The sequence below is a fragment of the Ambystoma mexicanum genome, chromosome 10, assembly GCF_040938575.1.
Source record: "Ambystoma mexicanum isolate Mex_15411 chromosome 10, UKY_AmexF1_1, whole genome shotgun sequence".
Classification (NCBI taxonomy): domain Eukaryota; kingdom Metazoa; phylum Chordata; class Amphibia; order Caudata; family Ambystomatidae; genus Ambystoma; species Ambystoma mexicanum.
In genome coordinates this window covers 899,122,750-899,149,494 of record NC_090932.1, presented here as the reverse complement: position 1 = coordinate 899,149,494, position 26,745 = coordinate 899,122,750, and the positions used below count along the sequence as shown (strand labels likewise).

Here is a 26,745-nt window from a genome sequence, read left to right as displayed (position 1 = left end):
CAAAGGCCTCGGGATTCAAGCCAGGTGTGGATTGCGGCAGACAGATGTCGGTTTTGCGAGCGTCAAAACACCCTGGATTGCGGGTCATGCCAGTCCATGCACACAAAGGCCCTCTGGGAAAGAGCAGCAAAGCTCCTCACCTTTGTCCACAAGGTGAAGAGTGTGGAGCTCCGGTCTTGTTTGAGGTCGCATGACGCAGGCGCCATCCCAAAAAACCAGCCCTGTGCAAAGACCAGGAAAAGGAGGACAAGAAGAATCGGAACTGAGTAGTTCCTCTCACCATCACTCTACTTCATCCTCTGAGAAGAGGAGCCACCGCTCCAGGGGGTTGGGTTTAGTTTATTTACTTGTATATCGCACCCAAGGATATCTGGGCACTTAAGCTTGGATACATGGTAAGTTACAGTAACAATTTAAGTACAAAAATTCACAAAAAAACAGTTTCAGCGGATGAGGTGGGTTACAAATCGCCTTGCAAACACTATCAACATGATGCATAAAGGAATCCGCTAGGCAAGCAATCATATTTACAAAGAACAATGCTTTTTACAGAGATAAGTACTTTTTACAAAGGTACAGGTAATAGTCCTCAATCATAATTAACAGATGAATATACAATATCTCAATGTACAAACTCTGTGACGGTGATCAGTTAGATTATGCAGTGAGATACCTTGAGCAGAATAGCAGGAGCGATGGACATGCTAGGTAGTCGTTTGAGCTAGGAGCCATGCTTGGGTCTTGGCTCTGAAGGACCAGAATGATGGTTCTACTCTGTCAGGGGGGAGGGAATTCCAGCATTTGGCCTTTAACACTCGGAAGCTGGAGTCTCTGGCTGTTTTTAAGTTATGATTTAGGTTAGTAATTTGGTTGAGATAGTTAGATCTGGTGGGTCTGTTGGTCTGATGTCTCGAGAATTTAACTGACAGGTATTTAGGGGCCATGTTCGCCATATACTTGTGGGTAATGACAAGTGACCGTAGTGTGATTCTGTCGCGAATGGGAAGCCAATGGGCTTCTCTTCCAAAGGAGGAAATGTGGCTGGAACAAGGGCTATTTAGGGCCGATCTTAAGGCATTGTTCTGAAGAACTTGAAGTTTGTTTAGGTTCCGCGCGAATGATACCAGGAATAGTGTTACAGTAGTCAAGCTTCGAGAGGATCCTAAAGTAATGCAACTGTTGGTAGATAAGAAAGGCTTGCAGGCATTGATAAGTTTGTTAGTATAAGCTGTGGAAGAGGCTGTGGAGTTGACTTGTTTTTTTAGCGCTAGAGTGGAGGCTAAGTAGATCCCCAGTGTTTTGACTTCATTTGAGACGTTTATGGTGTTCCCATCAATGATAAATGCAGCATAGGGTTTGTCTAATTTGTTTAAGCAAGCTTGGGAACCAATGATCAGTAGTACAGTTCTATAATCGTTTAAACAAAGACTTAAGTGGCCATCCAAGCTTGGATCTCTAGATAGATGATGTTGATCATTTTGGTGTCTTTTGTGTAGCATCCAGTGAGTGTGATGAGAATCTGGGTGTCATCAGCATAATTGGTGTAGGTGACACCCAGATTGTCTAGACGGTCAAGGAGCAGCTTCGTAAATATATTGTAGAGTGTGGTATGAGACGCGCAATCCCTGTGGAACTCTGCAATTGATGGGGACTGGCGGTGCAGAAGCTGAGGGTGAGAAGACCCTGGTGGTTCTATTAGAGAGGAAGGATTGGATCCAATTTGCTGCACTTGGTGAGAATGCAGCTGCTGAGGTTAAGTGTTAGGATTTTATGGTCTACCAAGGCAAAGGCTGCTGATTGATCTAAGAGAAGGTGGATGGCTAACTAGCCATTGTCTTTAAGTTTGTCCATCTGTATCTTTAGATCTAACAGCGCCGTGCAGTGTCTAGGTCTGAACCCAGACTGTCAGAGGCCTAGTAAATTGTTGTCTTCAAGGTGTCTTTGGATTTGGATATAGGCTGCGCAGTCAAGGAATTTTAGAAGGAAGGGGACCGTTGTGATGGGCCTATAATTCGTGGGAATATTCGGGTCTAGATTGGGCTTTTTTCGAAGTGGCATGACCCAGGCTTTTTTGAGGTTATCAGCAACTGAGCAATTTTTAAAGGAGGAGTTTATCAGAGTTGTAATGAACAAGGCTAATTCTCTTGCTCCATCCTTAATGACCGCAGCCGGGCATAAGTCACCCTGACAATCGGAAGGTTTTATCCCAAGGATAATATTTTCCACTTCTTTGATGGAGACAGGGGAGAATTGGAAGGGTATGCACCGTGGATCTTAATGGTTACCAGATTCAGTGATATTAGAGCTAAGGGATAAGTTGTTTTTGTTTGTTTATATTTTCGTTTGTAAAAGTGCAACTTTATCTGAGAGGGCCTTCTGAATATTGGCTCACCATGCCGCGTTTAGATCGTTTTGCACTCTCCCAGACCTTGCATTTACTGTTAACAATCATACTTATCTGTCTTGAAGAAATGGTTGTCATACTTATCTGTCTTTAGGGCTTTCTGCTCTATCCAGATCGAAGGTCCACAAGCTTTGTGATATCCTGAATGATGACCCATAGGAAGGAGACGCTGCTGCCCTTCAATGTGATATTAGAAGCGCCTGTAACAGAAGTTTGGAGGAAACCTGCCTCTGCTGCAGCAGTTGACAGGTACCTGGGAAGGAAACACTGCTTGGCGCCGTCTGATCTGGTGTTTCTATCCTCTCGTGCCTCTCTTGAAAGCTTGGTGGTTCAGGTGGAGACAGTGAACCTGATAATCTCCACTTCCCCTTCCAACCCTGTGGATAGGGAGCGCTAGAGACTTGATGCTTGGGGCAAGGAGATGTCCGTTTCAGGCATCCTTGCCCTATGTATGGTGAACAATTCATGCGCTATAGCCAGGGGCAGACTGCGGTTGCTGGGGGCTTGTTCTTCCACCGTTGGTTCCTATGAGTTGCCCAGGAGTTTGAGTATTCTTCCGGTTGTGTGCAGCTGTAAGTTGCAACATCTGTCGATGAAGAAATGCAAGAAACTCCGATGCAGACCTCCTCAAGACACTTCACAGGCTGAGTTCCAGCGGCAGTCTCCGCACACAGGCGACAATAGGCATCCTTCCAGTTGCAGTCACAGAAGCTGCTCCAGGACAGGATCCCTTGATACTGGGATGCTGAATTCGTGGAGAAGGCGAATTGTGGCACAAGCTGGCGACCACCGAAGTTCCGGGCTTGGACTCGAAGCAGCAATGCTTCTGGCAAGGTAACTCATGAAAGAGCTGGTCTGTCCAACAGGCATTCCAGGGACTCTTCCGAAGGCTTAGAAGGGCAGGATCCTCGAGAAGGCATCAATACTAGTTTTTCCCACTAGTCCATGGGCTGAAGCACCACTCGCGTTCTTCATAGATCATGTATGTTAGGCAGAAACCTGTGCAGTTCCCTTAGGGAACACTGTAAAAGATTTAAGACTACAGCTGTTGGCAGTAAACCCACTTGGTAGCAGTCTGTACCACCCAGATTTACCTGGTAGCTGTGGCTGAGCAGTCAGACTTCCCTCAAGAAGAGTTAGGCAGTATGCAAAGTATACACAATAGGCACTCAGATACAATAATACAAGCAAACACTGACCAGAGCTTTGGTATCAAAGTATATAATTATTTAAAAAACACACAGTTTGAAACACTCCAGCACTCTTATTGTAAAATATTCTAAACACAGTTACTATTGTAATATATACACACCCCTTTTTCCTTATCAGATAAATCACAGTAAAACACCACTTATTTACATACAGAGGTGAGCGCTTAACTAGATTGCACTCCAATTAGTTTGTGAGAAAGGGAGGGAAAAATACAGAATATGGAAAGGTACACCACTCTAAGATCAAGGAACACTGTTAGCAAGGCAGAAGAGCAAAAATTCACTGGTGAGCCAAAGTCCAAAGGCTGGGCCCCCTCTTAGAGAGAGCAGAGCACAAATGTGCCCAAGATCACACAGTTACACTAGGCTTAGAAAGTCTTGCAGAGGGTTCAAAAAGAGTTTAGAGAGGCTTAAGAAAGTTTAGCCAGGGTGTCCCAGACTAACCGAGGTTCGAAAGCCAGGGGCTAAATCTACCCCGTACAGTCGGTAGCAAGGGAAGCCAGGTGGGACACGGTACCTTAAGTGGGAAGGATCCTCCAGCGGTGGCAGTTGTTCCTGGTAGTGGGTGCAAGTTGGGTCGTCGTCCAGGGGAAGAGAAGATCTCGACTTGGAGGAAAGGTGAAACTACCAGGGCAGAAACCAGCCGCAGAGTTTTCCGGTTAAAGGTGGTACCTTTGTTTCGCGGTCGTGGTAAAACGTGGTATCCCGGTTGCCGGGGTGCTTGGCACGGGCAAGGCGGCCACGAGGTACGTCGGGAAAGCGAAAAGGCGGTGAAACTGGTTATCCCACCAGTCAAAGGAAGAAGACTCTCCGGCGGGAGATCTCCTCTGTCGTTGGGAAAAGTGGTGAGGCAGTCCAGCAGGGCTCCACCGGTGGTGGTGTCGTGGCAGGTCGGCTCAGCTTCTCCCTCGTCGGATTCTTAGGTCCTGTGGCGACTTCTGATGTTCCAGTCCCCAAAGCCCTGCTTTTATGCAGCAAACCCCCATTCACTCAGCCTAGCTGTCACTCAAACATGCTAAGTGGTGAGCCGGCCGGCTCACCACTTGGGCCAATCAGGATGGAGTGCGACTTGAGTTGCCTAGGCAACTCAGTCCAGGGTGCCTAAATTTCCCTCCATCCCTCGTAAGTACCCCAGACAGAATGGCACCACTTTGGGAGGGTTTATGTGGAGAAGCCTGCCAAAAAGTGGAACAAAGGGCTCGACTTGGGTTGGAGTCACAGAAGGGAACACAAACGCCATTTTAGAATCAAGTTTTGGCAAAAAATACCAACCGGAGAATTAATATTAATTAAATAAACCGGCGGTATGTTCGAGGCTACCGTAAATAATTAAATAAAGGTAGTAGCCCAAAACAATGGGAAATCCCATAGGAAAATATTCGCGGTTGAATATAAAAAGTAGTATTCACTGCCACCAGCCAAAACACGATCAGGGGGGACGGAGACGTGCCCCCTCGACTAACAGACCCGGGGGCAATTGAATTGCCCCAGCCAGTACGTCCACAATATGATGGTTTGTACTGGTTCTGTTCAGAATTTAAGACTAGTAAAGTCAATGGTGACTTTACATGCCCTGGGAGACAGTAGTCAGTCCCAGGGTATGGAGTCTATACTGGGGGGGTCACTATGACACCCCTGTGTCACTGCACTGAGGGTGCTGTGTAACACACATCACAAAAACACATGAAGCCCTATGGAGTAAAGGACCTCATAGCCCATTAAACACATCTAGATTCAAAGAAACACACTCAAATCATGCCCAAGAGTGAGGGTAAAAGAGTCTCACTCTTGGCAGGAGAAAAAAATAAACCCCAAAAAATCCAGCAAAGCTGCTGGGGGACTCACTAGGTTAGGAAATTCAGCCTAAACAGAGAATTCTCCCCAACACTGTAGTCAAACAGGGCTTCACTGGGCCAGACACAGGAAGGGATGCTGGACCACTTCAGGGGTCTTCTTTGGATCTTCAGCAGGCTGTTCTTCTTCGAGGGATTCTTGGCTCCAGCGATGATCTGAAGAAATGGCTGTAGAGGTCCTCCTTTTTATTCAAAATCTGAAATGGAAGCAAATCCAACCCCACCAATGCTCAGGATCTTCACCATTCAAACAACAGCCAGTAGGTGTCCAATCGGGGACAACTACTGGTTTCACATTTACTCCACAACTAGATTTTCTGCCACCACGAATGTGAAGTGAGACAAGACGGTCCCATCACCTTCCTGGGCCACACACACAGAAAGGCATCGCTAGCCTGTGAAAGCAGCAGCTTTCCCAGGCACGTGCATCACTGTATATGGAATTTCTGACCTGGCAAGACAGAAAGAAGGCCAAATAACAATGTGGCCAGAGAACAAGGGAAAATCTGGCATGGCCATTTTAGGGCACTAGCCACTTTTAGTGGGGTAAATGCAAATGTGCACACTAAAAATAATGCAAAAGTGTTAAAGATGTATCTGCTGCCAGCAGCTTGTCTTTAGGCACATATAAAAGTAGCCAAAAGTCCCATGCGTAAAAAGCTAGAGTGATACAAAATTATCCCCATTGCACTGCACTGTAAAAAGTACAAGGATTAAAAAGGGAAACATAGTTTCCCAGTACTGATAGTCTGAAGTACTGATGAGGAAAAAGGCAAGGGAAGTGAAGCTGAAGGCTTTTCTTCCCTTCAAAACGCAGCAACAAGTTTAAAAACAGGGCAAAAAGTATGGGGTCCATAGGAATTGTGGAGGGAAATTTGTCAAGAAGGCCATCTTTACTAACAGCTGATGACTGCGGTCTGTGTCAATCCATATACCTTAAAGCCCTCCAGGTGAAGGATGCAAAACTCTACATGCACCTCCAGAAGAGGGGTAAACCTACCTTGTCAAAGGTTCAGAACCTTCCTTCAAAAAGCCCTGAGCTGTTGAGACTAGAGTGGGATTCCCCATTCTCGGGATGGAGAGCGGAAGGAGATAAAATAAAAGGCAAAACAGGAGGTCATGCTCACCCAGCGATCCGTCTCTATTCTTTCCCCTGCTCCAGCAGAGAAGCAGTCTCTTCCTACTGCAGGGATGATGGTGACTCTTCTGAAGAATCAACACCTGAGGCACAATGTCTCACTAGCTCCTCTACTCCAGAGCAGTGGGAGGAATTCCAGTATCAGATGATAAACCTCTTCATCAAGGTACCAGTCCTGGTGCTGAGCCAGGGCCCATCAGGCTTTGTCAAGCTGGCAGAGACACCTCTTAGGACTGCAACTGCATGGTTGTTGGCTCAGTTCTTCCTCCATTGGTTTAAACTGCGCTCCACCAGTGCTGTGTGGCTCTATTCCGGTGTCAATGGCCTGGCCTACTAGGGTTCGTTGTTCACACCACACTGAGCTTTGCTCAGGATTCTGGTGCCGAATATTTAACAAAAATTGGCCAGATGTATGATGAAACACGTGATACTCCCTCTTGTGGACTGGAGCTTTGTGTAGAAGTACAGGATTGTTCTGAGAGGTTCTGTGACCAAGATACAAAGCTGACTGGACTGACTTCTGAAGTTCCAACTTACATTATACAAGTGGTCTGGACACCTCATCCAAGCATGATTAAATGAAAGGTACAGTGAGAAAAAAGCAGATGGTTGCGAAATCTCAATGTGGTTAATAACCACTGAACAGGTTATCATGCCGTGTTCTTTAGAGAGAGGGGCGCCTGCTACCTTTTTTGTATTTTTGGAAGGAACTTGTGTTTGGTCACCCTAAGTTACCTGGGGGCAACCAGACGTGGACTCCCTGCTCACTGTGCTCAGAGAGGCACAGCTTCACCTCACTGATGAGGCCCAAAAAGGCTGAAACGCGTGTATGGGGTTGCTGTTGGTACTCTTGTTCAGAAGAGAATTGCCATAGCATTTCGGTGCTGGACTGCCCTTGTGGGTGGGACAAAGACTGACATGCAAATGGATAATTCCCATCTGTGAAAGGTAAAGTGAGCAAAAAGCAGATGGCTGTGAACTCTCAATGTGGTTAATAACCACTGAACAGGTTATCGTGCCGTGTTCTTTCGAGAGAGGGGCGCCTGCTACCTTTTTTGTATGATTTCATGCACCCTTCAGTTTATGGCAAATCTTACGTATAGAAACTGTTTGCTTGCACTGACAATCTGTATTCAAATTTGAACTTGGTTGGCATTCTTGACAAGGGGAAAAGCTAATTCCTTTTATTGCAGCTGTTGCTGCTCCTGTCACTGCTGTGTGGCTTAAAACTGCCTCTTTCCCGGTTCGGGACCAAGACCTTGCCAAGAAGCATCAACCGGCCCAAACAGTTCCATGTTTTTTATCCACATTCTCTACATCAAAGACTCTGATGGTGCAGGCTTCCACTGCAAGATCTATGTCCACAACAGTTCCTTCTTTGCCCCAGGACAGGGACAGCAAAATAGTTTAAAAACTGGACCGCAAGGGATTTCCTCTTTGCAGCCTTGCCTTGAGGAATGTGGGATACCCGGTGCTGCACAGATTCAGTTCAGGAGATGATACTATATTAGATGTACCACAAGGGATTTACTTGTGGCAACCTGGCCTTGAGGAATGTCAATGCTGCCTGTGGCCTAGCCATGTACTGCCATACACTATAAATTGCAATCTGAGGCTGCCGAAACATTGCTCATGCAGTACATGAAAGATGAAGATGGTTTTGCCTCTTGGATGGAGAATGATAAGGAGGCTGCATGGCAGATACTACAGACTTTCCTCGACACAGTGGGCTATGTGTGCTTGTGCTGTGGGTACAGAGACTGTCCTATGCAGTCATTCCTGAATAAGGACTTTAGGTTTTGCCCCTGATGTCAGTCATTATTCATTGACATACACTTTGATGATAAGCTTTTTTGAAAGTCAATGAGTCCTTGGATTAGTTAAAGGTCTCTGCTAAATCCTTGAGTTTAACCGTCCAAAGGCCTACTGCCTCCACTATCAGGGGACTGTCCCTTTCGTTCTAACACCTCCTTTGCCCGCCAGCGACAGAACCAGCATCGCTTCACCCACCAGGTTAGAGACGGAGATTGCCAGAATGGCAGAGTTTGCGCTTCCAACGTCTCCTCCTCAACCCCTGTTGCACAATAGTTCTATGTGAAAATGTCCCCAGGAAAATGTATTCCGCAAAAAGTTTTTTTTAAAATGTAGTCATTTAATGCAAGCAGTGCAGCAAAGTATGAAATGTTGCCAGTAATAAGGTCGCCAAATGAGCTATTTTTAAATACAGAAGTGCAAGGCTGTAACCCTAACAATGACCCACCCCTCTAATAAAACCTCCACAATCACCCGAACTCCATTCCTAAACCTCCCCCTAACTCTAATTACAACCCTTATTCTACCCTGAACTCTTACAGAGCACTAACCCTTCAGCGCGCTAAAGCATATTATTTGTATGTTACTCAACACAAAATAAATAGAAAATGATCAGTGAACAATCTCCAACCCCATCAAAAGCTTGCCACAAATTACATAGCCCATGCCCTAACCCAAATCCTTGCTCTAATCCTAACCAAAGCTTTACCCTAACTGCAACTCTACTACCTACCCTAATGCTTACTTTAACCCCAACCATTGGGCTTATTCTGCCCCTATCCTACATCAACAGTGCCAGCCCTCCCCAACCTTCCTATCCCTTTTCAACACTTCAATCATTATATCATTATATTAGCCCTAGCCTTACCATAACTCCTTCCCTAACACTTAACCTTACACTTGATCTACCCTAACATCTAACCAAACCCCAAAATTTTCGTTCTAACCCTTAATCAGGCAATCGCAAGCCCACTAAACCCTCCTTAACCCTAACAGCACTACATTTGTGGCTACATTTCAGCTGCATTTTCAAACTACTTTTTGCTTGGCAACTTTTTCACTCCAGAGATATTTTCACCACAACATGTTCACTGATTGTTGGCTACGTTTTCACTGGATACCATGCAAGAACCACTTTAATTTGATCTTTGGCCACTCCACTCACGTGGGAGGGATAGTGTCCCTTTATGTCAGGGAATACATGTTCACCACCTCAGACAACTGGGTGTTAAAGTTGTGTCTAAGGGGTACTGCCTCGCTTTCACTAAACTCCCATCTGACCATCCTCCTTATCCTTCCTTTTCTCTAGACTCCCTTCAGCTGGAGAAGATTCAGCAGCTTCTGGCAAAGAGTGGCAAGAGCTAGTGTCCTCCTTAGGAAGGAGAAAGGATTGGTATTCCCTTTTTGGGGGTGCCTAAGTACGATTGGCATCTCAAGCCTTTCATAAATCTGAGGCTTCCGAATTTGTACCTGCTCAAGGACAAATGTAAGATTATAGGCCTTGGGGGGCATGGCCAGGAGCACCAGCTATGCGGCAGCTCCCCTGATGCCCTCAGTTCAAGACCCGCAGCACACGTCGAATATATAATTCTCCTGCCGTCCATCTGAAGTGGATGAGACGGCAGCAACTGTCGGAAGGTTTGGGGCGTCCTCCGAAGGCAGAATGGGCTCTTAACTCTTCTTAGAGCCCCGAAACAGAGCCGGTGAACCCTGCACCCCCGCCAGCCGTTCCGAATTGAAAATGGCGGACGGGCCAACTGGCGCAGCTGTTGAGCCTGAGCCACAGCCCACAAATGAGTTGTGCGCCCAGCACTGATGATCTCTAGGTAGCAGGACCCTACTTTTCCAATCCTGCCTGCTCTGAGCCGCCTCGACACCTCTGGCCGCCCATGGCTCATTTGCAGTATGCTCCCGCTCCAGCCCTCGAAGGCCCCAGTGGTCTCCGAGTCTGGCCCTGGACACTGAGTCTCAAAGGCGGCCCCCACTCAGCACCAGCCCTCAGGCACAACCCACAGCTTCGCCTGCCATTGGCTGGAGCCTCCTGTTTGCCAGGTACTTTACATTTCAAGTCTTTCCTTGGTCTCCCCCACCACTGAAGTGCTCCAGTGGCTTCATGGTCACCCAAGTTAGCGGTAATCCTAGCAAACCGGGTCGCAGCCCTTGGAGGGCCCTCCCCCCGCCAGACTCCACCTCATTCAGCCAGTTCCTCGTGGCGTCCGCCTCACCTACTGCTTCCTGGGGCACCCCGATCCACTCCCCTATCTTTCGTCTGGAGACACAGGCTCGGCTCCTGCCTGCTTGGGGAGGCCTCAACTCCCCCATCCCCCACCAGCCAGCAGTGGGAGGTGGCCCCCATTTGAATAACCCAGCAGCCGTCAGCCAAGCCTACGGGGATACTGACGCCTGGCACACTGCCTTCAATAACAAGTACCAAGGTGACCCAGGACTTAATTTCCACGTCTCGTGAACCCTAGCCTTGGTTTCTTCTTCCACCTCCTCCCCTACCCTACGAAGACCCATCCAGGGGCCCTGCTAACCGCCCAAGCTCCTGTCCCACCCACCGCTATGTAGCTCGAATCCCAGCCTCTCCCATCTGCTGTCTCACTCCACTACACAGTGCTGAATGGAAACCGTGGATCTCGCCCGGCCGCCCAGTCTCCCCCAGCGCCCCCTCATCTTTGCTGTTTCTGCCCGAGTTGGTATAAGGGTCCCCGAAACTGAGTCCTGGTCTCAAACCTTCTAGGAGCTCGGACATCTCCACCATGTTGCTTTTGGCAGATAAAGGGAAGAACATTGAACTCCCCCCCCCCACCCCCCCCCACACACAAATTCACGCCTCAGAAGATCTCAGAAGAAAGGGGGATGTTAGCAACTAAAGAGGACATTCAGTCCTTGGTGTTAGATATTAAAGCGGATTTCAGATCGTGCATGTCGGAGCCCATCACTAAGCTGGAACGAACGGAGCAGAGAGTCACGGAAGCGGAACAAAGACTTGGAGAGGTGGAAGACCTGACCCAGGGACACGCTGCAACTCTGGTGGAAATGCAAAGCTCGATCCAGGCCCTGCAGGACAGGAGCAAGGTTCTTGAGTTTAAACAGGAAGACATCCAAAATAGGGCCCGCCGCAACAACCTACGGATTTGCGGGGTCCCCTCTACAGTACCGGGCAAAGATCTATCTGAATATGTAGGCGATTTCACTGCTCCCGCACATGGATAAGGCACAACTCATAATAGACGACATCCATAGGCTGCGCCCAAGACGGGGGTGGTGGGGTCGAATCGGACTCCCACCCCCCCTCCGCATGTGATAACAAGGGTCCACTTCTATACCGCCAAGGAGGCCATCTCGGCAATAGGACGTTCCCGAGACGACCTTCCAAGGCACGCCGCTTCAGATCTATCGGGACCTCTCCCACTTAACATTACAGAAGAGGAGAGCCCTTCTGCCCCCAACGCTTTTTCTTCAAGACCATCAAGTCCGATACCGATGGCTATTCCCCACAGATCTGCAGTTTTCGTACCAGGGGACCCTACGTAGAATCTGCCATCTTGTGGACACTGCAATGATCCTGCGCCCGGATTCCCCTGGGGGCACAATCTCCTCCATTCCGCAATGCCCTCCAGATGAGCTAAACAGGTCTCCCCCTTAACCGAGGCACCCAGCCTGGTTAAGGTTTCAGAGACGCCGACATGTGAACTAGATCAGCCGCGACTCGCTCTCTGAGATGGTCGACAGTGAAACTGAATGCAACAAATATGATGCTGCGGGCCCCGAGTAGCCCATGCCCTCCTCCAAGTGCGTATGCTATCAGAATCCCCTTGGAGGCAAGCTCAATCTCTTTTTACTGTCCTAGCCCTGTTGGTTATGCGGACAGGTTTAGCCCCGTTGGCCATGGGATCCGCAGAGCCAAAAGAATCCTTTACAATTTCACCCTCCCATTGGAGGTGGTTAAAATCCCAGCCGCATGATGGCCACACCTTAACTAAGCCATCCAGATGGTATCTGAACTCCATCCCACACAATCCCCGCCCTGGGAGCACACAACAGATTGGTTCTATTGCAATTCTTGGCTTCTAACAGCACCAAGAAAGGGGGTGCGGCTATTTTCTTCGTAAAAGGCCACAGGTAACAAATCCTCGACTCCATGCACTGCCCCGAAGGCCGCTTTATGCCGGTCAAATGCCTGATCTATGGTCAACTTTACTCCCTCATCTCGATCTATGCTCCAAATGACAAACAAGAAGAATTCTATGTTGCCCTAGAAGAAGCCCTACCTCAGTTCATCAAGGGCCAGACTATCATTGGGGGAGATTTCAATGGGGTTTCGGACCCGCTCAAGGACAAATCGCATCCCCCCAGCCCGCAAAGACTCCAGACTGGCGGCGGGCCTTCTCCATCTGTTCAGAAGCCTCAATGTGTTGGACACTTGGATGGTGCTCTACCCCAATGAGAGAGACTATTCCTTCTACTCGTATGTCCACAGAACCTATTCCCGAATTGACCTCCAACTAGCCTCCCCACAAGTTTTGGCCTTCGCTGACGATGTCACCATTGGTTCCAGGGTGCTCTCCGACCACGCCCCAGTCGCCTTAACACTCCGAGCACATGACCCTGACCCTCCTCTATGACGTAGATGGACCTTGTACGACCATGTCCTTGGTGACGAAGACAATCAAGAATTTCTTTAATGAAAACCGGAACGGAGATACATCCCCAGCTAATACCTGGGATGCAATGAAAGGAGTGGTGCATGGTGCACTAATCTCCCAAGGAGCTGCCTTTCACAAACGTAGGTGGCAGGCCCGCTTGGTCCTGGAAAACGAGGCCCTCGAGGCAGGAGCTGTCTGCAAATCCAAAAATTGGACTCTGAGATCCCACCGGGCCCTGCAGGCGGCGCAAAAGAGGCTGGAAGCACTCTATGCCGAGGACACAGCCCAGCTACTGGCTAAAACTAAACAAAGCTACTATGCCAAAAGCAATAAGGCTAACAAACTTTTGGTTGACAAGCTTGCTAAGGCAATGAAACGGAATACTATCCTGGGCCTGCACGACCCCCAAAGCAGAGTCCAATTTGCTGATGAAGACAAGCTACAACTTGCGGTCGCCCACCTCACAGACACCACGGCAGCATCCCTGCGGACTCTCGAACAAGACTACCTACGGGTCGCAGCCCTCCCTCGCCTTGAAGGCGCGACGAGAGAGAGCCTGGAGGCTCCTATCACAGGTGAGTAGATTGACGCAGCCATCAAGAGTCTCAAACCCAGGGCCACAGGTCCGGTCAGATATACAACCCGGTTCTATAAAAAGTTTCAATCCAACTTTTAGCGCCTTTGACCACTTTTTTCAATTCCTTTGCCACCTCGGGGACTATCACCCCTCTATATGCAGGAATCAATCTCAGTCCTCGTCCTTAAGCCAGGAAAAGACCCCAGGGACAACACACTTCATACAGGTCCATCTCATTATTAAACCTTGACACCAATATATACTCAAAGGTCCTGGCAAACTGATTGGCGGGTGTTCTCTCAGATATTATAGACCCAGACCAGACGGGATTCATAATGAATAGATCGACTGCAGGAAACCTCCTCAGAGTCTTGAACTTGATAGACGTTGCAAACCAGGATTCGCGGAGGCTGGCCTTACTGGCCCTAGACGCAACCAAGGCATTCGACGAAGTGGATTGGGCATACCTGCGACTCACCCTCGAGTCCTTCCACTTTGGGCCTTTTTCAAAGGCTGATATTGGCTAACTACAGTCAATGGCCTCTTATCCGACACAATTCCTTTGACCTGTGGAACCAGACAGGGGTGCCCCTTCTTCCCCCTACTCTTTGCTCGGGCCATGGAACCCCTCGCACAGCGATCAGTCTAAACTCCTGGGTCAGAGGTCTCCAAGTGGGCCCCTCCCAACACAAGATCGCACTTTACACTGATGATGTGTTGCTGTCTATAACAGATATCTCTGCCTCACTGGGGCCAGCCCTTGCTGAGATCCATAAGTTTGGGGTGGTATCAGGATTTACCATCAACTTTGGGAAATGGGTGGAAGATCTTGGAGTCTCGCAAATCAATCTATGTACTCGTCTGGCGTATGTCCAAAAAAAAACTTTATGAAATGGATTGAAACCATAGACGAATTGAATAAATATAGTACTTATAAGGAGTATGTGACATTTTTCAGGAAGAGGGATCCACGTTGTTCCTATTTAATTTCTTTCTCATGCAACTCTATTTAAACACAATTTATGCGTTTTAAACTAAATCTGATTCACACCCGTTAGAGGGTTTGCAAATGGTCAAGTGAAAAGGGAACTACTTCTATAATCCACTGTAGGTTTCCTAATTATGATGAAACTAAGGAGTCACTTAAACATCTGATTCTTGAATGTCCGCACTTTAGGGTCCAAAGAACAAATTTGCTAATTAAATTTTTTAATATTGAATCTGTAGATTCATATGATCTGCTATGGGCTTGAATGATGACGGGTGAATATAGTCCTCTTATCTTCACTCTATGATCTCCCGTGCTTTGGAACTCTTCCAACTCACGCCGGAGGAGACTAGGAAGGAGGGCTTCCTTTATCAACGCCAGGAGGCGAAAAGGAAGACCATTCTGGGGTGCCCCTCCTGGATGACGTCCGGGATGAGGATCTGGCGCTGCTGAAGAACCCCACATCAGCACAGGCAAAAAGAGACTGGCTTGAGCAGAAATGCCGGGTTCCGGAGTCTGCACCCAAGTGTCTGCGGTCACAGCCATCCCCGGACTCAATGGTCTCGGCGGCTGCACAGAAGTCGTCATCCAACCCGTCACACTCAGCCTCCGTTCCCCCGGACAACGAAGGGAAGAAGTTGGACGCCGTGGGTAGAAAGGTTATCTACTCAGTGGCGATGACGGTCAAGGCGGAGAGCGCTTTAGCCATCCTGGCCAGCTATGACCGGGAGTCATGGTACAACATGGCCCTGATACTGGATTTCCTCCCCAAGGACAAACGGGTCCAGGCGATATTGATTCTCCAGGAGGGCGAGGTGGCATCGGATCACGGCATCACCGTGGACCTGGACATTGCAGACACGGGGTTCCGCCAGATGTTAAACGGAGTGTGCCTGCGTCATCGAGGCTGGCTGAAGGCCACCAACTTCAGGCAAGAGGTTCAGATTTGTGTACTGGACATGCCGTTTGACTGAGACAATCTCTTCGGAAAGGCCATCGATGAATCTCTTCTGGCCATCAAGACCGAAACAGATGGCCCGTGCCCTGGGCATGCTGCAACAGCACAGTCCATCCTTATGTTCCTCAGGAGGGAAGTAGACAGATCTTCGAAGGGTTTCGGCGAGGGATCGTCCCCTTATCGCCAGCACTCCTGCTCCTCGTCTCAGGAAGCCTACAGGGGCCACTCCAAGGCCTTCAGAGGTGGCTGCCGTCATTGCAGAGGCTCCCAAAGCTGCGTGCCGGCTTCCAAGCAGGACTGAACATGCCAAGGCATCAGGCCCTCACCCATGTACCATGGTGGCAGGCCGGCTGGTAAAGTTCGTCAGCGTGTGGGAAAATATCTCAACGATCGATTGGTGCTGGACGCGCTCGCCCACGGACACACTCTGGAGTTTCAGCAAAGGTTTCTGCGAATACCACTGGTGGCCCGGCAGGAGCAACACTCTCTCAGCTGCTACTGGAGGTTCGGGCCATGCTAGAAAAAGGGGCGATAGAGGTGGTTCCGAGGTTTACTCCAGATACTACTTGGTAAGAAAGAAGACTGGGGGCTGGAGGCCCATTCTCGACATACGACGACTCAACAAGTACATCAAGTCACAGAAATTCAGGATGGTCACGTCGCAACACGTTCTTGGCCAACTGGAGGAGGGAGACTTCCTGTCGTCGTTTGATCTAGAGGACGCTTACTTCCACGTCCCCATTCACAGAAAACATCACAAGTTCCTACGCTTAGTCGTTATGGGAAGCACTACCAATTCAAGGCTCTTCCCTTCGGACTGAAGTCGGAGCCCAGCGTCTTTAAAAAAGTGCCTGGTTCCAGTGGCGGCCAATCTGCGACTACAAGGGCATTTGGCTCATTCAGTCCTGCACCCGGGTCCTTGTGTCAGATAATTTGTACCACACATGCAGTCTGTTGCACAGCTTCTCCATGAACTTCAATGAGTCCCATGTATAGCTGTCCCTCCAATTCATTGGAGCAGTCTTGGACATACGCCTGGTCAGAGCTTCCTCCCAATGTTTGGGTGGTGAACATCTTTCAGTGGTGCATGTTTTCCATTCCTGGAGCCTCTACGTCTTCTGGGCCTCCTGCATCTTGGTGGTGCCAGAACGCTGGTTGTGCATGAGATTGCTTCAGTGGGTGCTCTTTTGTCAGTGGTCTCAGTTCCAGGGCAGCATGTCAGACCTATTGAAGGTCTTGAACTTGGTGTCTCAAGTTCTTGTGTGGTCATCCCTGTGAATGAACTCACTGAGAAGGGCATTGCTTCTGCAGCCTTTGTCCTAGTTGACTGCATTCATTGAGGCCTCTTTGAAGTGCGAACACACTCGCCTGCTGGATCTTGTAGTGAGATGACTCTGGTCTCAGGCAGAAGCTTGGGAGCGGAGCACATCAATTTTCTGGAGTTTCAGGCAGGCCCTGATTGCCTTTCTCCTCTGTGTGGTGCAATACTGTGCTGGTCCTGACGGACAAGCGGAGTCGTTGCCTCAGCGCAGAGAAGCAATAAGACGGTGGTCATGAGCTCAATAAAATGACTGGTCACTAAAGCAGACCCATCACACTGGTATGGAGAACATTCTTGTGGATGCCTTCAGCATAAACGCTTAGGCCTACCACCCGTGGGACCTCTGCCAGGAAGTTCTGGAGACGACCATCTCTTTTTGGGTGACTCCTCAAGTGGACCTCTTCGTACCATGTGTGAAGCAAAGTGTGAATATTTCTGCTCCAGAAAGTTTCCTCTGCAGGGAGCTCTGGGGGGACGTATTGATGGTAGAGTGGAATTTTTATCTTCTGTGTGCGTACCCTCCGAACCCTGACAATTCACTAGTTCTCAAGAGATGACTGCTATTCTGAGCCACATTGATTCTGATACCTCTGGACTGTACCCTCTGGACACATTACCCAGATCTTCTAGACATGTCCACCTACCCTTCCTGGTGCCTTCTGGCAATGGTTTACCAGCTCTCAGACTCAGTGAAGGGGGTCAGGGTGAAGGGTCATACATATTCACCTCAGCAGCCAAAGTCATCATCTTTGGCTGCTGAGAGGCTGAGGTATAAGGAGTGGGGAACGGGACTTGTTGGACAACGTTCTGTTAATGGAAAGGTGCACTAGTCTCGGGAGGATAGCTCAGCTGCAACGTGCTCACCTTGGAAGCAAGACGACACAGGGCAACACAGGTTCGATCCCCGGGTCAGTGCTTAGAAACCTCTGGGTATTAGGCACGTTATAAATAACTCATCATATCATTTGAAGGCTGGCCACCAAGTTGATTAATGCCTGTAGGGGGCATGACTTAGGTTCACATCTTTGTAACGGGAGACAAATCTGGACCCTTTCATCAGTCTTCCTTTTTTGTACTAGATTTCCTGCTTTCTTTCTGATGGATGGACGGGCAGATTGGCACTTTTAAGGCTACCATTTCGGTCTTTAACCCCGCAGCCAGGCTCTTTTTTTCTTCACAGTCCCTACTGTACTCTTACGTCCCCGTTCCTCCATCTATGTTGGTGTCCCCCAACATGGGGACTGTACCAGAACCTTCGGCAGTGATAATTGAGCTTCCCCTTTAAATGTAGTGTAGCATGTGAGGGCACGGCCCCGGGCATGGAACACCCCACCTGAGGCCCTGCTCTCCGGTGCCTCACCTCAGTCCCTTTTTCTGCATGGACAGTGTCTGGCCTGGCAGCTAGGCGCAGAGACTTTAACTTTCTGTTTGCTCCCTGTTCTTTGTTTTTTGAATCTTCACCTCCCTTCAGTGCCTCGCCTCCCCCGGCGCATGTCGGCTGCAGGAGGCTTCACGAGATGCACATCTGCGGTCGCTCGTTCCCAGCCTCGGACCCCTATGCGCTCTGTCTTGAGTGCCTGGGGCCCGACCACCGCTGGGACGCATGCGCGGCTTCCAGCACTCTCGGACACCGGGCCTTGAAGAATCGTCTTTCTAGCTGGAGGGAGAACTTCCACGCTTCTCCTCCAGGTCATTTTAAAGAGTTAGTCTCCAGGACCCCACGTCAAGACAAGGTAGGCCCTTTGTTTAGTACAGCTGCTCAGCGTGGAACTCCTTCCCGGGGCTTTCCACAGCGAAGGGTACATTGGATTCTGGTTCTGGCAGACCCGAGGCCGGCAACGCTACCGGCTCCCAAACCGAGGTGCTCATGAGCTCTTCTGGGCGGTCCCCCAGAGGGGCAGTCAAGTTTGTCCTCCTGTTTGGCCCCAGTGGCCAAAGGATTATTGTGTTCTACCGCCAAGAGTCAGGCCTTAGTTTGATCCACTGCGACTACCAGGTCTGTAGCTGAGGGCACCCGGAGCCACCTCTGAGGTTGCTGCGTAGGGTGATTTGACTACCAGCCTGCAGACCAAGGTCTCTGGGCCTAATGGAGCCATCTCCGAAGTTGACGCTTCTGATTCACGTTCCAGGGCCAAGGAATGTCCTTCCATGTCTGAGCCAGCACGTGGCAGGGGGCCTTCACACCCTCCTGCTCAGGGCGTGGCACAAAGGCCTACAAGATGACAGACCAGCATGTGGCAAAGCCTGCCAGGCCAGCGGCCATCTTGGATTCTGGTCTCCCCGGGCCTTCGCCCACATTGTGGGCCATGCAAGAAGGTTCCAGTCCCATTCCCTCTGGAAGCGGCGGTGGAGTTTATGGTACAGGCGGTTGGTATCCACAGGGTTACATCTACCCCTCGCCGCCTTAGGCCTACACGCCCCAGGTGCTTTGATCAGGAAAGGAGGCCAGTGCTGCTGAGGGCTGTGCCCCTTGTGATCCGGCGGCTTGCCAGGACGCTTCTTTGAGCGCTTCCTCCTTCTCATGCGCTCCCTGCAGATGATGGCTCCTCAAGGGTATCGTCAAGGAAGTGATCCCACAGGTCGTGCCGACCACGCCTCTGCCTCTGGGCCCTCCTCCTGTGCTTCCAGTGCTGTTGCCTGTTCTTCCACTGGTCCAGGCCCTGCCAGTGCTTTAGAGCCCTCCTGTACCACCACCACCTCCCCGCAGCAGCAAATGGATCCACAGCTATCTTTAGGTCCAGATCAAGGGGGGACCCCTCCTGGTCTGGTGTCTCAGGACCCAGACTCCCCTCCGTCTGGAAAAAACGGGGGTGTGCGATGACAGCGATGATGACACCCTGGATGAAGAGCCTCCGGCCTCAGTAAAGGCATTTCACAACCGCCTTCAGGACCTTGCAGAGTTCTTGGGGGTCCCTCAGCCAGAGGAAGACCCCCCACGAGTTGGCTAGCAGAGGTTTTGACCAGGCACGGCTGAGACGCTTGTTGATTCCCTCCAGAAGGATGTCCCAAAAGTGGCGAGAAAGGTCTGTGAGAAGCACAGATTAACAATAAATTGCACAGTTAGTTCAGGCTTTTGGATGGGTAGCCAGTGACTCTGGGCTGCATTTGCGGCAGACCCACGCCGACGTGGAGTCTCCCACATCGATACAGCTAACTTCTCTGGTGTGCAGGAGAGGATCCTGGATCTTCTTTTGAGGGGTAAGATCTTTTTCATTAGTCCACTGATGACATGCTGACGAAAAAGACCTCTACCCAGACCGCCAAATCCCTGGCCATCCTGACTAAACCAGGGCAGAAGTCCTTCCCTCAGTCCCAAGACTGGACCGACTTCAAAGCCTGCGCTTTCACCAGCTTCAAGAGGTTTCTGAGACTGTGATGCATGGAGGCTTGACAGGTCCTCAAAGGACCACAGGAGGAAAACAGCAGAGGACTTTGTATGGTTCCTAACACCCCCCACTTACCCCTTCCCCCTTCCGCTCCCGCCTCAGATGCTAAAATACAATGACTTAATGGTCAGGGAACACAGCTCGCCTGTAGGGGCCCGGTTGGCTCTTTTTCAGGACAGCTGAAAGCGTTATTTCAAGAGTCCTTGGATCATTTCTCTAGTCTCCTGTGCATGGAGACGGTATCGATCTGGGAATGGGCCCTGACAGAGGGGATGTGGATTTCATTGGTCCATCTCTCAGGGGACAGCAAAGGATAAGCGCACCAGCTGAGCCGCTTGGGGTTCAACACCTACGATTGGGAGTTACACATCAACTCGTTGTTGCCCCTGTTCCTGCGCTGTGGGTTTCCGGATCTGGATTTACTCGCATCTCCTCTGAATTACATGTGCCCCCGGTTTGCTTCGTGGGCAGGAGTCTCCGGTAGACGCCTTCCAGATCTGCTGGCACAGCTGCAGGTGTTATGCATTCCCTACTCCCCTTTGCTCCTGTGGACCCTCTGCAGATTTCCAGACATCGGTGGGCTGCAGCCTCATCCTGATTGCCCCCCACTGGCCTTCGAGGGCTTGGTTCTTGGATCTGCTGCAGTGGTGCTCCCAGGGGCCTGTCCATCTTCCGATCCCCAGCAAGGGGCTTTCTCATGCGACAGGGCATTGGAGCACCCAGACCTGGCCAGGCTGGCCCTAGCGGCCTGGTTCCTCACAAGCTGAGACTACAGCATGCTACATTTTTGGATGACAACTGGGTCATCATACAGGAGACCGTCTACTCAATCCCAGTATAAGAACAAGTGGACTAGGTTTTTCCACTAGGCTCGCAACAAGGGGCTTTAACCCATCACCTGCTCCCTGGTTGACGTGCTGGCGTTCTCCGTGCATCTGACTTTTTCTGGTGTTCAGGTCGATACCTGCCGCACCTATCTGGCGGCCGTTGGGGCCTACAAGAATTCCCGAGAGCACTTTTTTTCAGCAGCCATCCCCGTGGTTAAGGCCCACCTGAAGGGGTTGTCCAGGCTTTTTCTTCCGGTGCATAGCGCGCATCTGGTCTGGAACCTCAATGTGGCTCTTGCAGCCTTGCAGCGCAAGCCCTTTGAGCTGATGACCTCAGTGGACTTCCGGCTGGTGACATTAAAGACAGTACTATTGGTGGCACTCACTTTAGCGCACAGGGTCAACAAGCTGCAGGCGTTGTCATAATGCGTGCCCTTCACCACGTTTCATAACGACAAGGTCAGCTTGCGCACTCATCCGAAATTCTTTTTTTGTTGCCCAAGGTAGTCTGTCTGTTCCATTTGAATCAGGAAATCTGCCTGCCGGTGTTCTTTCCTAACCCACAGTCGGAGGCAGAAAGGGCTTTACATTCCTTGGACCTCAAGAGGCATTGTTCATCCCTTTCGTGGGGATGTCTCCCGGCACCCAGGCTTCCAAAGCTTCTATCGCCCGTTGGATGGTCCAAGCCATTTCAGAGGCATATACGGCCATAGCCAAACCAGTTCTGAGGGGATTCATGCCTGTGTGGTCAGAACTAAGGTCACAACCGTTGCGTTTCAGAGACATGCTTCTTTAGATGTCATCAGCAAGACGACTACCTGGGCCACTCCGTCTACCTTCTGTAAGCACTATTCCCTGGATACCATCTCCATTCATGATGCAGAGTTCGGTCAAGCGGTTCTGAAGAACCTTTTTGCTTTGTCGGTTGTCACAGCTCCACCCTATGGTCTTGTTCAGTGGAATCCCTCACAAGGATTGATGAAATGGGACGTACGAGTAATTAAAGTTAATTACCGTAGTAACTAGAGTAATCGTAGTCCCTGTCCATAGTCCCCTTTCCTCCATACGTCCCACCCACTTTCCCCACTTGTATGTCAGGGGCTCATATTTTTATTGCAGCCAGGTATTTTAGCGTCCGTTGTGTTAAAAGGTGACAATGGTGAGGCGCTGGAGGGCGGAACCTCGGGGGGCGTTCACTTGCCCGGTGCCATGCGCTATACTAAATTTAAAGGGGAAGCTCAATTTTTCACTGCCAAAGGTTCCGGTACCGTCCCCATATTCTGCTGCAGGTGTTTACTCTAATTTACCGCCAAACCTGTAGTTCAACGGTGTTGTAATGCAGCAGTAATTCAGTTAGCATTGTATTACCACCTTTTTTTAACACACCGCCAAACTCGCAACGAGGCCCACTGTCTGTTAAACCTCACTATTTGGTGGCTTCCAAAGAGAATGTGACTTTGAGGGTGAGGCTAGCCTTCCTGCCTGAGGTTTGGTTGCACTTTCCATCTCTCATAAGAGCCATCTTTGTGTTTGTCACTCTAGTTCACCCTTCTAAGATGGAGGATAGATTCTATCAGATGGACCTGATGGGGGTGCCTTCTACTATTGTCTCCTGGATAAAGGATGTCAGGGAAGATGTCAAGCTCTTTGGTGGTTCTGCTGGTGACCATGATGGCAGGGCTGTGACTAAACAGATGCTGTCAACATTGATCCTCCTCTGAATTTCAGAATGCTATGGACTACCTAGAAAGGATGTGGTGGATGGTCTTTGGGCTCATTCATCCAGAGGGCCTGTCTTGTACATATGCCAGATGGCTAAGTAGGCTTCCCTGCACGTGTTTGTCAAACATTACTGCTTGGATTTCCTGTTGCAGCCGGATGCTCGCTTTGGCCGATCAGTCTTCTAGTGTTTTCTGGTCAGAGGTGGTGGTTCTCACTCTCGACCCTCCAGATTTACATAATCTGCAGGAGGAAGGAATCAGAAGAACAAATGACTTACCTCTTGGTAATGTTCTTTCTGATGGATGTTCCTCCCACAGATTGCTCATCGCCCCCAGAGCTTGTGCTTGATGGACGTAGGTGGTGAAAGGGGCCAAGACTGAGGTCATGGGGCGTGGTATCTCTGTATGTACTGACCCGGATATCATGTCTGACATGGGGCGCTCATCTGCACCAGGGGAGAACCAATGCAGAGTTGCACTGCTCCCACTAGTGGCAAAAACATTTCCCAAGTCACCTGACACTGGTGATAAATGTCAAAGATGAGAAATCTGTGGAAGGAACATCTTATCAGAACGAACATTACTTAGAGGTAAGTATGTTGTTCTTCTTTTGCATCTCTTTGTTTTTAAATAGTGGGGTGAGTGGTTTTATGTAAGCAGGCGTATGTGTATCCCATGCCAGATTTAAAATATATTTGTCAGTTTCAAAAAAGTAACAGTCTCTGGATTTGGTGATATTAACGGAAATGCAGACTTTTTGCCTCACTGAAAGAGGTGCCTCTTAGACTCCTCAATGCTCAGAAAGAATTAAAAGCTGGACTCAATAAAAATGCACAAAAAAATGATCTGCTTAATAAATGGGCATTCAGTCATAGTTTATTTTGTATGCTATTTTTGCAACCTAGATATGTTCTTCACTTTCATTGGTTTATATATTGATTAATTTTAATGAGAAGCTTTGCAGGAACTAGTCAGTCGGATCCTAAGATGTGGACACAACATATTTCTAATTATTTTATTTTATCCTTCAATTTCAGATGGCTTTAGAGACTCATTTTTGGACATGGATTCATCACTTTGTTACCTGGGGGTCCATTGCGTTTTATTTTATATTTTCCTTGTTTTATGGGGGAATCATCTGGTAAGTAACATAACAAATCTGTTGCCTTGTTATTATTATTATTAATGTATCTGCTATTTCAATTGCATGCTTTTGAGAACAATTGATGTACCTCTGGGACAGGAATGTTCCGTCACAGGCATTAGATTTTGACTCCAATCATGTTGAATTTAAGGTATACAATTAAGCATGTACAACCAAAATGACTGCATACTTAAATAAAATCATGAGCTTTTATAATATGTCTAATCACCACTGCAGTGTTCGCAATACACTTTAACTTGTCCGAGCTTCGGGTGTATTTTGTCCTGTCCCTGGATCCCTATATATATCCTTAGTCTGCTGGAGGAAAATGAACACAAGGGGATAAAGAAAAGATAATTGAAAGGAAGCTTGAAATGTGTGAAAAACAAGTCCATGGTAAGCATGTAAACAATGACACGTGGATGTATTGTATGGATGCCTGAGGGGCTTGGGAATTGCTCTGGCTATCCCAAGTATAATGAGAAAGGCATGAGTGGCCATGTCACCTCTTGAATGTACTGTGTTATTTAAAGGTAGAGAGAAGTGGGCTGCTAAGGCCGAGGACAAATTAGTCCACAGTATGTGTTGCTTCTGCATAAAAACTTGGGAGAAACTGTAAAAAGGGATTTAGTTGATAAAGAGGTTTCAGGAATTCACCCTTCTTTGTAATACAGGAGTTACGTAGTACACAGCAAGAAAGCAGTGTTGTGTGAGCATTAATAAGTGACCAGTTTTTCTAGTTTGAAATAAGGGAATTATCTGGTGCAGTTGGCCTCTGAACATAAGCACTTGCAGTAGGAGCTGTGCAAATGTGCTTTGTTTAGTGATTGTAGCAATAAATGAATAGTTGTCAGTGTTTTGACTAGAAGAAAATGTAATCAAAAGAAGGGGCAAGAGGGAGTGGGGGTTGCTGTTGGGCAGCATGCAAGATGCCCGCGGCTTCTTGAGCTCTGTGCTTTGCTGCACCTCAGAAGCGGCCGCAGACCCGAGATCCGGATTGCCTGGCTTCCTAAACACAAGTAGTGTCGGAATTTTCCATGTGTGATCGAGCCAACTGGAGTTCGAAGACTCCTCGCTGCTGGCTAGAGCTGCGTGGAAAGGGGTGCATCACACCACTGAGGGAATGTTTGCAGGTAGCAGCACTGGTGGTGAAAGGGAGGGCAGGCAGTGCCTGGAATTACTGGCTGCGCTGCGTTGCTGTGACTGGTGTGGACAGCCTCCCCGTGGCAGGCCCAGTGGCCCGAGTGCTGCAGCTGCGATTTCGGAGCCCGCTGACTTTGCAGGGGCTCTCTGGGGAGGCCGGCGGCTTGTCGGTTGCCTGGATCCTGGTGCGGACAGCCTGTAAGGGGTGTGAGTAGAGTGGGCCCCCTCCCAACGGCTTCATCTAGCTAGGTGGAGGGAGCTCTTTGAGAAGTCACCTCCAGAGGACTTGAAGGACTTTGTCAGACATACAAGTTAAGGCCCAAGGGAGGGCCGAACTTTTCCAGAGGGGAGACTGGGTGTGCTCCCTGGATCTGAAGGACGCTTATCTACACATTCTGATTTGGCAGCCGCATCACTCCTTCCTACGATTCAGGATCATGGGCTGCCAATGCAAGGTGCTACCCTTCGGCCTCAATTCAGCCCCCAGGGTATTCACAAGGCTCATGAATGCAATCGCAGCCCTTCTCCAGGGGCAGGGCCACCACGTCTACCCGTACCTAGATGACTGGCTCGTCAGGGTGAGATCTCCGGAGGCGGTTCATCACACTTCCCCCATCCTTATGAACACCATCTACGAGCTGGGGTTTTCGGTCAAACTCGAGAAGTCTCAGCTGCAGCCTACGCAGAGCCTGACCTTTCTGGGCCTCATATGGGACACGAGCTCCGAGAGAGTTTTCCCCTCAGAGGACAAGGTCACAGCCATCAAGAGGGCCACTACTCACTTCCTCACCCGAGAAGTGACCTCGTGTTACACTCACCTGGTTCCCACAGGGGTGTCGATCGGACCCGGACAGCTGCGGTCTCCACCAACGTGATGTGTAGTGAAGAGATGACAGTCTGGATTGGCCCGCCTAATCTTGTCTGCTGGACTCGTAGAAGTATTCTCCTGCAAGTGGAGAAAGGGATTTAGCCACCCGTGGACTTTAGTGATAGCCCCCCAACAGCTCTCGTTCTCCCCACTAATCACCTCCGATATGCCCTTTTGGTAATCTCACCTTATGTTTTTAAATGATGAGCTCTCCATCCTGCATGGCATGCAGGGGCACGTAGATACCAGTTACTTCACTGGGTTGAAGGTACTGAAGGAGTTCCAGAGGAATATTAACTCCAGTGTCTATAAAGTTGAAAGAGTTCAATATGTCCGATGTTCACTCTTGTTCCATTCCCTCATTAGGTTGCAGCTGGGTCCAAAAGAATATTGCCTGGAGGCAGCTGATGGCGTTCAGGTAAGAGTCTGTATTACCAAACACTGTCCGGTAAAAGTCGCATGAGTTTAACTTGCTGTTTTCTCTCCCTTTATAGGTGCGGCATAGGAAGATGCAGCGAATTAAAGAATAATACCTCCGGTGGCAAAGCACCTAAGCCTATGGTGGCAAAGAGATTGTCTTTGTCGGTTTTCTCGGCTCACTTTGTTATTCCTTTTGTTTTCCCCCCAGGTGCTGGATTTCGACGAAGAAAATGATGGAGGCAGCGCCGTGTCGAAAGATGCGGTGGACTAGTGAGTATAACGCGGCGCTGCTGCTGGCGAAGCGACGCGTGCTGAAATAATG

The 26,745-nt window shown here is 49.4% G+C and overlaps 1 protein-coding gene across 7 annotated transcripts in view; it reads left to right on the top strand.

The window, feature by feature from the left end:
• Positions 1 to 26,745, top strand: part of ATP11B (ATPase phospholipid transporting 11B (putative)) — a 1,683,501-nt gene that overhangs the window by 1,273,794 nt on the left and 382,962 nt on the right. For all 7 annotated transcript variants that reach the window (XM_069618659.1, XM_069618656.1, XM_069618658.1 and 4 more), the window contains one exon: positions 23,886 to 23,989. In XM_069618659.1, coding sequence (XP_069474760.1) covers positions 23,886 to 23,989 — 104 coding nt within the window. The remainder of the gene's footprint in view (positions 1 to 23,885; positions 23,990 to 26,745) is intronic.